We start from the raw sequence: 16302 nt of genomic DNA on the forward strand, positions 1-16302 counted from the left end.
TCCGAGGGTGTTACTTGTAAATATTCCTCTATCGGTCGAGCTCCTTCCACACTTGGCTTAGGGATGTTATCATTGATCCTTCTACCTCTCCACTCAACGTACTCCGAAGTCATAACTACTCCCTTTAATCGACAAGTCTTGTTCTAAGCACTAGAGATCTCACTGAGCTTCCTATTGTAGTCAGCTCCTCTATACATGAACTCACTCTGAACCAAACCGTAAGTTGCCGATATGAACTGTCTCAATCCATGTTGCCTCAGCACAAGCAAAGGGGCATAACCAATGGCACCCCAAATTCCCAACAGAGGGACTCAATCAAAACTGCCGCATCGGTAAAGAATCTCACCAGTAATCATCTATGGAGCCCTTCACTCTACGTCTTTTGATTGCAGATTCTGAAGTAGCACTATCCAATTTTTTTCAGGAACATCAACTTTCCTAGTTGAAGCTGCTATGTCCTTCAACGGGGAGTAATCCTCGAAGAAGACCCGACAAACCACCCTATCTATCAATCGGAAGTGACTGTAGATCCAAGCTAAAAGTAACTGAGCACAACCAACAAACCTGCCCGCACTGGCCCTCCTACATGCATTCAAGGACTTGAATGTCTCCGCCAAAATCGCAGGAACAGGAGTGACCCATTTGCTAAGTCGATGGAAGAGATCCGTGGTTGCCTCGTCCACATATCCCAAGGCCCTGAGGAAAACCATTAATCCGTATAAGCTTAAGGCAAAAATATCTACCCTCTTTGCCTCGTCTGGATGTGTCTGGATCAGATCTTTTAAAGCTCCCCACGGAATACATTTACTGTCACCCTTTTCCTTAATACTAGCCATGATCCACTGCTCGCTCATCCCCGTAATGGTCATCAGCTTCTTACCAAAGGTTAGGACACAAGCAGCTCGAGAAAAAATCCTATCACACTGAAATCTAGGACACCGAAGTAAGGCTGTGTATTCCTCCACCGTAGGCACTAAATCTACCTCCCTAAAGGTAAAACAACTGTATGCTGGGTTCTAAAACTGAGTGAGAGCTTGAAACAAGTGCTCATCAACCTGAATATCAAACAAATAGGGAAAATCTCCGTAATTACCGTAAAATGATTACTTGGTCTCATTGCCCCACTGATCCCAAATCGCCTTAAGCTCCTGCAGATTATTCTGTGTGACACTGATACGAGTGTAGTCTGACAGCTCCGACATATATCCCACAGTTATGCTATCCCCTTTTCCTAGCTGAGTTTGCTCAAACCATCTATGGATGTTAGCGTTGTCCTCCACTCTATCAAGAAGTCCGTTCTCCATAATAAAACTTTCTAACTTAGAAACTGACCGTGAATCGATACTTTTTAAATGCGAAATGACATGCAATGAAAAAAAAAGGAAACAGTCAGTATCATATAATATTAATAAACTCAAGAATGATATGTGAGGGTAATATCTAAAGTATAATTCTAACTAAGTTGAGTTTTTACGGTTTTTCTATATGAAGTTTCAGTTCTAAAGTTGAGGTACCCGAACCAGTAGATTCCTCGATTCTCACCCATTATAGGCTCATTTGAATCGAGTTCAGTTCGGGGGAATACATTTCCCTATGGCTACACGGAGATGAAAATCTCACGAAACCATGGGTATGGATGTATCCCGAAAGTGATCCACTATCCTTCACGGAGGCGAAAACCTCACGAAGGCGTAGTTTCTCACTCCCACTTAAGGGTGTGACCACAACGGGCATGCAAATGCAATGCGTATCAGAATATACAACATATGTAATAATACAAACACATGTAATGCAAAGAGGATTGAATTTTAAAATTTTTCAAATTTTTGACATTAAGACAAAAGGTAATCAATTATACGGCTTGACTCTCTTATTATTCCCCAGCGGAGTCGCCAAGCTGTCGAAACCATTTTTTAAATAGAGTATTGGAAAAGGGGAATCGACTTTAAGAAAAACGAAAACGGGAGTCGCCACCAATCTTTTTAGGTGTGATTGGATCACCTTATAAAATGTTTTGTTTTTAAAACATTAATTTTGGGGCAACTTCTTGATGAGTTAGGGCAGTAGGTATCTGAGTTGGGGCAGTAGGTAACTGAGTTGGGGTACCTTTTTGCTGACTTGGGGTAGCCTGTTGCTGGGTTCGGACACCAACTTGATGTCTTTTAACCTACAAGAATAAAAGAAATGTGAAAAACAAACAAATTCATAGATAGAAGTATACTATAAGTTAAGGCAAATTACTTACTGGAATGTTTTGGCCAAATTCCCCTTTGCAACTTCTCTTATTGTGGCCTATTATTTTGCATTTGCTGCACCTCATCTCTACCCCTCTCTTGCTCAGCCTTTCTGTTGTTTGTGGTTCATCAGGTTCTTTCCTTCTCACTTTAGTAGGTTTGCCAGGTGGCCTTCTTAGTGGAGGAGGTAGTATTGGTAGCATGTTTGACAAAGAGGCCCATTGTTTAGGACCCCTTACTGGACTTACAAAGTTGGAGTAAATTTGAATCTAGGTTTGCTTTGTAACACCCCTAACCCGTATCCGCTTCCAGAACAGGGTTTCGGAGCATTACTACCATTTGCAGATCACTTAAAAAAAATTTAAATACTTACCGATTCAATGCATCATATAAATAAATATATTACCATTCAATCAACAGTTTGGCACTTGTATAAGCATCAAAGAACAACATTGTTAGAATACTTGCACATATCTCATATAAATTCAATATTGATATATCTATTTTCTCGACATATCGCACTTGAGTTTAATAATAGTCTCAACTTACATAATTGCCTTGTATCAGCATATCAAAGATAATCATATATGTACATGTCATGAAACATAGCATGCTCTTACCGTTTCTTCATAAGCATATATCATTCATTTTATTATATCAATATTTCATGCTCTATCATTTCCATATATTTTATGTATATTTATTCCGGTAATAGCTTATATCTTAACATAAATTATATTCCATGTACTTATACTTATTTCATTTATCTATCTTCATAATTATTTCATACAACTATTTTGTACATATATTTCCATATGACCAGTTCTTGTAAACATTTCACACAACCATTTCATATAATCATTTGTCATCTGATACATATTACCTGAATATCAATTGTTCAACAGATGTCATAGCGTCTCCCATCCACGGCCTTATTTATCTTTGACATGATGCCATAGTGTCTTTCAACTATGGTCTTACTCATTTTCTGTCATGTTACCATGGTATCTTTCAACCATGGTCTTGTTCATTTCATATCACGTTGCCATGGTATCTTTCAACCATGGTCTTACACATTCATATCAGTTGCCATGGTATCTATCAACCATGGTCTTACACATTTCATATCGAGAGCACACTCCCATGAACCTTATCCTTACATGGGATTACCATCCGTGCTACATCCTCGTAATATAAACTCATAGAGTATTGTCGGGATTACCGGTCCGTGCTAAATCCTCGCAACAACAATTACTTTAATGAGCTTGGATCGATTTACAGTCCAGGCTAAATTGAGACCCTAATTGGATTACCCGTCTGGCTAAATCCATTTTCCACATATTCTTCTGGAGGGCTATATCGGGATAGGGTCACCGTCAAGCTTGATCCTTTTACCGTCAATTCCTTTTCAGAGATCTATCGAAATTTCCTTTCATTCAACCGGGATTTCTTCCCCTTTTTATTAAATATATCAATGTTTTATCAATTTTCATACAATGAACATTCAAATCATATTCACATCAATAACATACATTTCAAGCATTTATGAATATAATTCAAGTTACACGAACTTACCTCATTGCTTGTTTATGTTTATAATTTCATTAATCTGATATCTTTTCTTTTCCACGATCAGGTCTCATATTTGAGTCGTCCGGATCTTTATAAATAAATTTGATCATCATTTTCATTCATTTCATATTCTAATGCATTTAATTAATGCTCTAGGCAAAATTACCATTTTGCCCCTAAACTTTTAATTAATGATGATTTCATCCTTAGGGTCGGAAAATAAAATTATTACAATTTAATCCTTATTTCCAGCTATTATTCTCATATATATTGATAACAATCCATGAATTCTATAAAATATCAGAATTTTCCATAATTTCAATACGTTTCAATTTAATACCTAAAACATGTTTTCCCCCGATCTTGAACTAAATTAATAATTTCATTTAAATTTTGTAATTTAAATAATAAAATAATCCATTTCATGCAATTTGGTCATTTCGACATTTTTACAAAATTGTCCATAAAATTTTACTTTTATTCAATTTAGTCCCTAAGCCTAAAATATACAAATTAGCCATGCTAGATGAATATTCATACATATTTTTCCTCCTCCTCCTCTCCATTCCACATCCTTAATGTAGATAACACACTTGTAAGTAACATTATCCATAATTTTTATTATTTACTTTTATGAATATTTAAGCTGTCTATCTAAGTCATAGTCACTAAATTATTTATATCTGGAGCTATAGAACTCCAAATTAAGATCCGATAATTTTCCCTGAAACTAGACTCATATATATTCTTACCATATAATTTTCAGAATTTTTGGTTTAGCCAATAATCACAGTTTATTCTTTAAATTCACACCTATTCTGCTGTCTGACAGTTCCGACCCTTCTTCACTAAAAATAGACTCATTATGGATTCTAAAAATATAACTTTAAGCCTCTAATTATTTTTCTCCAATTTTTTGTGATTTTCCAAAGTCAGAACAGGGGAACCCGAATTCATTCTGACCTTGTCTCACAAAATTCATTATATCTCATAATTTACAATTCAATTATACACCGTTTCTTCTATAAGAAACTAGACTCAATAAGCTTTAATTCCATATTTTATTCATGCTCTAATTCAATTTCTAAAATTTTTGGTGATTTTTCAAACTTAGACTACTGCTGCTGTCCAAAATAGTCTTAGTGCAAAATGTTGATTTTCTACTTTTAATTTCAATTTAATCCTAACTAAATTCACTTACTTTTCTATCTTAATTCATACTTTATTTCTACTCAATTTTTAACCAAACTTAGACATAACTATCTATTTTTCATCATAAAACCATAATTTTGAAATTCTTTCAATTCAGTCCTTAAAGCATAAAACTTATGAATCACTTTACAATTCAATCCTTATTTTATTTCTAACTTGAATTTCTATCAATTTAGCCCTCAATTCATCTTTTTGTTCAATTTAATCAACACATAAAAATTCATTAACTTCCTAACTTTTGATATAATTTATGTAGTACTCTTCTCTAGAGTTCCATAAACATCAAAATTGCAAGAAAAGGGATCAAATTGACTTACCTAGTAAAGCTTAAGGCTTCAAAAACCCCAATTTTCCTTTTATTTTTCTTTCCTTCCTTTCTTTCCCCTATTTCGTCTCATTCTCTGTTTCTTTTCTTTCTTTTGTTTTGTTTTAGTTTATATATATAATATATAATAACAATAATAATAATAATAATAATGACTTTATTAAATATCTACTTAATATCAAATATTTATTTTACACTTGGGCACACATATATTATTACATTTGTATTTCATCCTCACCATACACTTGTCATTTTACATTTATTTATCATATAAATATATTATAATATAATTATTTATTTAATAAATATCTTTCACTAAATAATAAATATCCATTTAATATCAAATACATATATTACAAATGTATGTATTTTTTATTAATACATTTGTACCAAATCATTACCATACACTTGTCTTTATTTAATCTATTCATCATATAATATCTATTTAATAATAATAAATACATTAATTATTTACTTAAATAATAAGTAAATACATACATGTATTACAAATGTATGTATAATACTTATTACATATGTATTTTATTTTTGCCATACACTTGGCACTCCTTTGGCTTATTTATTTATTTAGTCCTTTCAATTTCTTTATCCTATAATTAAACTTTCGCACTTCATTCAATTTAATCCTTTTATCTAATTATCCTTTATTTAAGCTAATTTCCTTCATTAAACTTTACTTAATCACTCTCTTAACTTCGTAAATATTTTTAATAAATATTTACGAATCTATTTTTCAGAAACGGAGACCCGGAAATGCACTTTTTCGATAACTATAAAAATTTTCAGGGTTTTACATTGCTTGGTGTGCCAGGTTTGTACATAGGTCTCTAGGAACTCATTTTTTACATGAATGACAGCTAATGCATGCATGCAAGGGATGCCAGTGAGATCCCAATTCTGCAGGAGGGAATTCGAACTAAGTCCACCACATCTTTGTCAGCTGGACCACATTCAACTGATACTTGTCCCCACCAGATGTGATGGAACACGCCTAAAAAAAAAGTGAGCATGCTTGGTTAAAACATACAATGACACCCCCCTAAAAAAGCAGTCACTACATGCATATTATAAAAAAAAACTCATTGCATGCATATTAAAAAATAGGCAGCACACCAACAATCATTGCATGCATATTAAAAAATAGTCAACAGCTTTCCAACAATCATTGCATGTATATTAAAAATAGTCAACAACTTTCCAATAATCATTGCATACATATTAAAAGAAGTCAATAGCTTTCCAACAATCACTGCATGTAATCAGCAACATTAAGTCATAATATAGGCATTAGAAAGAATCTTTACCTTAATGAATCTTTTATATTTACATCTAGCTTTTTCTTGATGTTTGGACCCAAAGTTCCTTTCCATTTGTCAGCTTCTTCTTTCTTCTTAACAATAAGTAACATAATCTTGGTCCTTACTGTTTCCATCATGGTCAAAATAGGTTTACCTCTTGCTTCCAGCATCATCTATCCATAAACCACATAAATGATTAGTGAATTGCTAATGATCAGTAAGAAACATAAAACATAGGGATTTACCTTGTTAAATGATTCAGATAGATTATTCACCAACATGTCAGAATGGCTCCTAATTGACAAGTGAGACATTGACCAGTGAGCAGGGTTTTTCTTCTTTAACCAGTCATAAGCATGGTGATTGGTTTTTCTCAGTTCATCTATGGCATCATCGAACTCTCTTGTAGTGCTTGCTCTGGCAGCTTTCCAAAGCAAATCTTTCAACTCCTTTGTTCGGAAACCAGCATTCTTGAAATTAGAATGTAGGTGTCTATCACAGTGTCTTGTTTCTGCATTAGGAAACAACATACATATTGCTTCCAAAAGTCCCTGCAATTAGGAAAAAAATAATTTAATTCTTTGACAAACCTTAAATAGAAACAGCATAAAAATATATATATATAAATAGAGTTTTACCTTTTATTTGTCAGATATGAATGATATGTAGTACGAGCTCACAATTTCCAAGTCCATTGCAAGCAACTCCAAGAATCAAAGCCATGATGCTTGGTTTTCACTTTCGACAGCAGCATATGCAAGTGGATAGATGCCATTATTTGCATCTATCCCAACAGCTGCAAGCAAGTAGCCACCATAGTATCCTTTTAAGAAACATCCATCTAAACCTACTATCCTCCTACAACCAGCCCTGCAGCCATCTTTGCATGCTTGCAAACAGACATACATCCTTTGAAACAATCTGTTATCCAAATAGCAGATTGTTGTTGTTCTCTCATTTTGGGTCTTAACCTCCAATAAGTACTCACATATTGAGCCTTATGAGCTCCTTCAATTAAGTCCAATGCCCTAAGTTTAGCCCTCCAACATTTGGTTAATGAGACCAAGTAACAAAAATATCTTTTGACATCTTACTGTAATGATTTCAAAGAATAATCAGAATCTGTAATATCTCGAAAATTTTTACAGTAAAATATTATCCGTGATATAGTAAAATAAGGAAATAAAGTGACAAAAAGGAAAATTTTGAGTTATGACAATACTGGGAAGTATATTATGGTATATTAATTCAAGAAAGGATTAAATTGTAAAAGTGAGAAAAGTTTTGTTGCACAAGAGTAAATACTCAAAATTTGAGAGGTTAAAGTGTAAATATGAAAAATTTCAAGGATCAATAGTGTAAATATTTTAAGGGTGGAATGATTTAGAAACTAAGGAAAATTGATGAATTAGGACCAAATTGAATAGATGAAGAACTATGAGGGACTAAATTGTAATTTTACCAAATTAAATAATGACTCAAGGATGGAATTTTAAAAGATAATGAAGGGCAAAATGGTCAATTGGAAGAGAGAGAAATCTAGAAAGTAATAATGATGCTAGAGATATTTTGATATTTTATAATTATTTAATTAGATAAATATTATTTTATTAATATTTTAATAAGATATTTTATTATTATTTTATTATTATTTTATTAGTATATAAAGAAAGAATGATGAGAAATTCTTATCCATATTTCCCATGCATTAACGTGAGAGAAAGAGAGAAAGAATAAAAATTTTACTTTCTTTACAATTTGGTCCTTTTACAAAAAATTCACCATTTTCACCGAAAAATCAAAAGAATTTCCATAGCTACCAAGAGAGAAAAATGTTGAGGAGACTATGGGAAGTTAGAATATCAAGTTGGATTCAAGAAATGGAAGCTGAAGGAGAGAGAAAATCAAGATGAAGATTGAAATCAATAGAACAAGGTAAGAACATCATGATTTCAATATATTTTTAAGTTTGATATTATTGAAAAAGTATGGGATTAATGTTAATGTAGAGTTTCCTTACATATGGTCCTATGTTCTTGATATGTTAGTGAAGAGAAAACAAGAGAAAGTGGTGAGAAATAGTGTAGAGAAAGAAAATAAGGGTGTTATAAATATGGTAAATAATATCTTGCACTAAAACAGTTTTGGACAGCAGCAGTAGTCTAATTTTTAAAAATCACCAACAATTGTATAAATCGAATTATAGGATGAATAAAATATGAAATTAAAACTTATTGAGTCTAGTTTCTTATAGAATAAATTATGTAAGCAATGGAATTATAAATCATGAGATATAATAAATTTTATGAGACAAGATCATAATGATTTCGGGTTCCCCTATTCTAAATTTGGAAAATCATCAAAAAATTGAATAAAAATAATTATGAGCTCAAATTTATATGTTTAGAATCCTTAATGAGTCTATTTTTAATAGAAACAAACAAGAACATCATTTGAATTCTGTACAAGGAGATAATTAATTTTTAGTGAAGAAGGGTCTGAACTGTCAGACAGTAGAACAGAGGTAACTTTAAAGAATAAACTGTACTTATTGGCTAAACAAAAAATTATGAAAATTTTATGGTAAGAATATATATGAGTCTAGTTTCAGGGGAAATTATAGGATCTTAATTTGGAGTTCTATAGCTCCAGATATGATTAATTTAGTGACTATGACATAGATGGACATCTTAAATATTCATAAAAGTAAATAATAAATAAATATAGATAATGTTACTTACAAGTGTGTTATATACATTAAGGATGTGGAATGGAGAGGAGGAGGAGGAAAACATATATGAATATTCATTTAGCATGGCTAATTTTCTTATTTTAGGCTCAGAGACTAAATTGAATAGAAGTAAAACTTTATGGGCAATTTTGTAAAATGTAAAAATGACCAAATTACATGAAATAGATTAATTTTATTATTTAAATTACAAAATTGAATGAAATTATTAATTTAGTTCAAGATAAGGGAAAACATGTTTTAGGGATTAAATTGAAAAGTGTTGAAATTATGGAAAATTCTGATATTTTATAGAATTTATGGATTGTTATCAATATGTATGAGAATAATATCTGGAAATAAGGATTAAATTGCAATAATTTTATTTTCCTGACCTTAAGGATGAAATCGTCATTAATTAAAAGTTTAGGGGCAAAATGGTAATTTTTCCTAGAGCATTAATTAAATGCATTAGAATATGAAATGAATGAAAATGATGATCAAATTTATTTATAAAGATCCGGATGACTCAAATATGAGACTTGATCGTGGAAAAGAAAAGATATCAGATTAATGAAATTATAAACACAAACAAGCAATGAGGTAAGTTCGTGTAACTTGAATTATATTCTTAAATACTTGAAATGCATGTTATTGATGTGAATATGATTTGAATGTTCATTATATAAAAAATTTATGAAACATTGATATATTTGATAAAAAGGGGAAGAAATCTCGGTTGAATGAAAGGAAAATTCGATGGATCTCTGAGAATGAATTGACGGTAAAAAGGATCTAGCCCGGACGGGTGATCCTATCCTAATATAGCCCTCCCAAAGAATACGTGTAAAATGGATTTAGCCCGGACGGGTAATCCGAACTTAGACTGGTAATTCAGATCCAAGCTCATTAGAGTAATTGTCGTTGCAGGGGATTTAGCCTGGACTAGTAATCCCGACAATACTTTATGAGTTTATATTACAGGGGATTTAGCCTGGACTGGTAATCCCACTATAAGGATGAGGTTCGCGGGAGTGTGCTCTCTGATATGAAATGTGTAAGACCATGGTTGAAAGATACCATGGCAACCTGATATGAAATGTGTAAGACCATGGTTGAAAGATACCATGACAACCTGATATGAAATGTGTAAGACCATAGTTGAAAGATACCATGGCAACGTGATATGAAATGAATAAGACCATGGTTGAAAGATACCATGGCAACGTGCCATATGACAGAAAAGGAGTAAGACCATAGTTGAAAGACACTATGGCATCATGTCAAAGATAAATAAGACCGTGGATGGGAGACACTATGACAACTATTGAACAATTGATATTCAGGTAATACGTATCAGATGACGAATGGTTATACGAAATGGTTGTGTGAAATGTTTAAAGGGACTGGTCATATGGAAATATATGTACAAAATAGTTTTATGAAATGATTATGAAGATAGATAAACGAAATAAGTATAAGTACATGGCATATAATTTATGTTAAGTTTGATATAAACTATTACCGAATAAATATACATAAAATATATGGAAATGATGGAGCATGAAATATTGATATAATGAAATGAATGATATATGCTTATGAAGAAACGGTAAGAGCATGATATGTTTCATGACATGTACATATATGATTATCTTTGATATGTTGATACAAGGAAATTATGTAAGTTGAGACTATTATTAAACTCAAGTGCGATATGTAGAGAAAATAAGTATATCAATATTGAATTTAGATGAAAAATGTGCAAGTATACTAACAATGATGTTGTTTGACGCTTAGACAAGTGCCAAACTATTGATTGAATGGTAACATGTTTAATTATAAGGAGCATTGAAATAGTAAGTACTTAGATGAAAATAAAATTTAAGATTTTGCGAATTTTTTTTTATAATCCTGATTTAATTCCGGTTGGTTTCTAATGTATGTTTGGGGCTTCGAGGGCCCAATAGAGAGACGTTATGATTATTTTCAAAATATGAATAATAAATGACTCAGAATTATCTGAAAATGTTCAGTAAACTCCGGTAATGCCTCGTACCCTATTTCGGCAATGGATACGGGTAGGGGGTGTTACAAAATCAGTAATGAATTTTTTTATACTGTTCGCCTATCCAAGCTGAGGTTACATTCCTATTTTTATAGACTTTAGAACAAGTATAGTTAGGGTTTGAACTCCTAATTTGCCAAGTCTGGTCTAGAAGCCCATGTGAACCAAGAACATTTTTCATTGCAGACTGCCTTTAACCTTCTTAAATCATTTTTGGGAAACTTAATAAAATAACTATTCAACCTACCATACTGCTTGGCAGCTTCTTTTAGACTGTGTTTAGACTTAAATAACATTCCAACCTTAAGTCTAAGATTAATCATGTCATTCTCTAGGTTGAACTCAGGCCAATTTTGGCCATCTGAGTCAGATCCATGTGCACTATCTAACCTCCCAGAATCATTACTATCATACAGTTCATCTACTTCTATACCATCCATGTTTAAACCATCTAAAGTAACTCTTTCAGATGCATCACTATCACTACCAGACACATCACTACCAGACACGTTTTCTTCATTCTCATTAAAATTGTCATCAATTAAACCTGTCAAACAAAGTACTCATCAATAAAGGCAGACAACATAGGCAAACACTTTAACCATTTTTTTCAGAAAATAACCAATACAAAATACCCAATAATTTAATACAAACACTTCTGTCATGCACATGACAGACAACAACGAATACAAAAATTAATTTAATCAAACACAACCATTTTTCTCATGCACATGGCAGACAATAATAGGCAATAACCAGTACAATAGAGAAGGTAAATAACAATAGGAGCTTGGATACAAACAATGACAGATATACACAATAAACATCAGTTTAATAATGTATAATTTAATCGCAGATACAAACAATGGCAGATATACACAATAAACATCAGTTTAATAATGTATAATTTAATTGCAGATACAAACAATGGCAGATATACACAATAAACATCAATTTGATAATGACATTCATACAATGGCAGATACAAACAATGACAGATATACACAATAAACATCAATTTGATAATGACATTCATACAATGGCAGATATACACAATAAAGATCAGTTTGATAATGACATTCATATAATAACAGATACAAACAATGGCAAATGGCAGATATACACAATAAAGATCAGTTTGATAATGGCATTCATACAATGGCAGATACAAACAATAAACATCAAAATCAAAATCGAAATAACCCTAAACAATGGCAGACACAATACACTACACATTATATGTCATAATCTTTAAAAACCAAACCTTAATCTGTTATGCACATTAATAACAAATAAAATCAAAATCGAAATAACCCTAAATCGAAATCTAAATCGAAATCAAAATCAAATTCTAATCCTAAATTGAGATCAAAATCGAAATTGAAATCAAAATCTAAATTAGAATCAGTGAGTGTTTCAAAATTGTAATCAAAATCGAAATAGAAATCGAAATCAAAATTAAATTTGAAATCGAAATATCCCTAATTAACCCTAAATCGAAATAACAACATTGAAATCCAAAAAATTTAAAACTAAATGCAAGAACTTACCCGTTAAAGTGGATGTAACAACACTAGTAGCTTCCCTTCTATTGCCTATTGTCTCTGACAATCAAAAACTTCTGGTTCGTCTTCTTTTCTCCCTAAACAAAATAAACCACCCTAAACCCTAAAACTTATACCCTGTTAATCGATTATTGAACTGATTTCTAACCCTAAAACTTCTTAATCGATTCCCAATTCAGTTTAAAGCCTAAAAAACCCCAAATCACGATTGAAATTTCCCAAATCGATTTTCCTTCCCCCCCAATCCCCCTAAAGCTAATCTGTTTCTAACCCTAAAACATTAACCCATTAACCCTTCAATTTTTTTCCCTAAACCCGTCCCAAACCCATCAGCCGTCGCCAATGTGGCAAGTTAACTTGCCACATCAGCGGTTAACTTGTCACGTCAACAATCCCGTTAATACCCTAACGGCAACTGTTAGTTAGTGACTGTTTTGTCACTTTTTTATAACGTTAGTGATCGTTTTGTTACTTTTTGAAAGTTAAGTGACTGAAATGAAATCTAGGTTACTGTTTTGTCATTTACCCCAAAGTTTGGTGACTGTTGGTGTAATTTACCTAATATTATTTAGAAAACATAATAATTAACAAATCAACTTTTCATAAAATAATAATAATTGATATTAAAATGAATATAATATTATTTAGAAATTATATTAAATATTTATTTAAATCAATTTAATAGTACTTGCAAAATAAATAGTTTTATATTTTTAAGCAATAAAAATTTTAAAATTTGAACAATATTAAAAAGTAAAAAAATAATCTAAAAATTTTTAACATTATTTTTTATATATTTTAAAGAATATTTTTAATGTTGCGAAATATTTGTTTTAGAAAAATTTAATAACATCGATCTTTAAACTTTTAATATATATATTTTAAATTTTCTTAATTTTAACCAAATAATTAACTTTTGAAATATTCACTAAAGCATAATTTATAATTATTTATAAAAAATTGTTCATAATTAAAATATGTTTCTGATTATTGGAATATTTTATTAAAGTATAAATGTAGAAATCTTAAATATAAACTTTTCTCTAAATCTACTATCATCATTCACTTAATATGTTATTCTTACCGTATAAATACAAATATAAATTATTGCTATCATATGTATTGAGAGTGAGTATTTACTTTGGAGTGTCTTACTCCCTCAATAAAAGGTATTGTTTTTATAAGAGCTTTTATCTTCCGTATTTTGAGGAGAACTCAGAGAGGTTTATTAAGTTTAAAAAGTATCTTGATTGGTGAAGATATGATTTATAAATTCAAGGAAAAAATTGTTAATGTTATACAAAACATTAATTATACATATTACACCCGTGGAGGTTCGAACCACTAACCAAGGCATGCATCCATACCTTAATTAAAGCTGGATTAATGCTCTAAAATCCAAGTTTCAAGTCCTCTCTATTACGTTCCTTCTCCAATTTGTAAAAATTGTAGTAGTTTAACACATACAATTCGGGGGTAAGCGTTCAATTGAATTGAGTCAAATTAAGTGAAAAAATTTCGAGTTGACGAGTCCTATTTTATCATCCTAACTCGATTTGAATTTTTTTTCGAATCGAGTGAAATTGTTTGAGTTAAATTTAAAAATTAAATATGTCAAACTAAAATCTTGTTACAATATAACTAATTTCATGTTATAACACATAAAATTAAAACAATATATATTTGAAAACTTTTTCAAAGAAAAATAAAAAAATACTTTAGTATGATAAACTTGAATCATTAATTAACTTATTTAGATCCCAAAATTATTATTCTAGAAATTTTTAATTTTTTAAAATTTTTTATGTATTTTTTAGAATTTTTTAGAATTTTTTTATAATTTTTTAAAATTATAAAATTTTAAATTACAAAAATTATTTTGAATTATTTTGTAATTTTTGTTGAGAGAGACCAATTTGTTCATTTTCAAACTTGACAAGGACCAAAAGGGTATTTATACCAATCTGTTATTCGAATTATTCGAATTTTTCGAATTATAAAATTTAATTCAATTCAAACTCAAAACTCGAACTACTTATTTAAATTGACTCGAATAATTCAATTTATTTAACTCAAATCGAGTTTTACTATATTACTTGCGTGATTTGCCAGGAAAATATGAACCAAATTATTCTCAATAGAAAATACATTAGGGAAAACTAAAAGGATGGTGAGGGACAATATGTCGAGTTCTCTCTGTGAAAACGATGGTCCTGGAAAATTCATTGGGGAAGAGTTGATCCCTAAGAAGGTTAGGTTCAGAGAAAAGGAGGAAGAACCGAGTAATGATATGATGATCGAGCTGTCCTCAGATCAACCTACTTCATGGAGAGACATGCTTGTCGGTCAATCCTCAAAGAATGGTTCTAATGGTTTGGATGAAAAGGAAGCTTTTGATATTTTGGAAGGAGACATTCAGAGGACTGTTGTGAATGGAGTGCCTTCTATCACTTTCTCAGAACGGATTCACCAAATCTTTATCCAAGGTATGGATAATACTGTGATTGTAAAACTTCTAGGCCGTAACATTGGTTTTTCGGTTTTACAGAACAAATTTTGCAGTATGTGGAGACCATCAGCACCTATTCATATGATGGACATTGAAAATGGCTATTTTCTAGTCAAATTCCAAAATAAGATGGATTGTGATAAGGTTCTCTCCGAAGGACTGTGGACTATTTTTGGTCAGTATTTGACCGTTCAGCCTTGGACAATGGCTTTTGATCCTACACAAGCTTTCCCAAGTGTTGTAATGGCATGGATTAGATTCCTTGCGTTACCTAGCTATTTATACAACCGCAAAATAATCACAGAAATTAGAGAACTTGTGGGTAAGGTGGTTAAATTAGATATGAATACTGACAATAGAACGCAGGGACGATTTGCTAGAATGGCGGTTTATGTCAACCTGGAAGAGCCACTAGTGTCCCAAATCTTGATTAATGGGCGAATTCAAAAGGTAGAATATGAATCTCTTTCTACTATTTGTTTTCATTGTGGAAGGTATGGGCATGTGGAAAACATTTGTAGAGATGAACGCTAACTCATCTATGTCGATACCGGAGAACCAAAAAATGACCGTTGAAGAAGCGGAGAAGAAAGAAGCAAATTCCAGACCTTGGATGATATTAGAAAGGAAATCAAGGCGTAAGTCAATGGAGAATATGTAAAAATTAACTGCAAATTATGAGAAAGAAAAGGTAGGTTCCAGATTCAATGGCCTTAAGAATAGGGATTCAAATCAATAATATTAAGCCAGAGATGTAGAAGATATTAGGCGTA

The 16302-nt window shown here is 31.5% G+C and overlaps 1 protein-coding gene across 1 annotated transcript; it reads left to right on the plus strand.

Annotated features, from left to right (window-relative positions):
* The first annotated feature begins 15187 nt into the window (after nucleotides 1-15187).
* On the plus strand, nucleotides 15188-16063 carry LOC108478683 (uncharacterized). Its single transcript, XM_017781159.1, has one exon. It carries the CDS (start codon nucleotides 15188-15190, stop codon nucleotides 16061-16063), a length of 876 nt encoding a protein of 291 aa, XP_017636648.1.
* The last annotated feature ends 239 nt before the right edge of the window (nucleotides 16064-16302 follow it).

This window comes from Gossypium arboreum, chromosome 5 (assembly GCF_025698485.1).
Source record: "Gossypium arboreum isolate Shixiya-1 chromosome 5, ASM2569848v2, whole genome shotgun sequence".
NCBI classification, from domain to species: Eukaryota; Viridiplantae; Streptophyta; class Magnoliopsida; order Malvales; family Malvaceae; genus Gossypium; species Gossypium arboreum.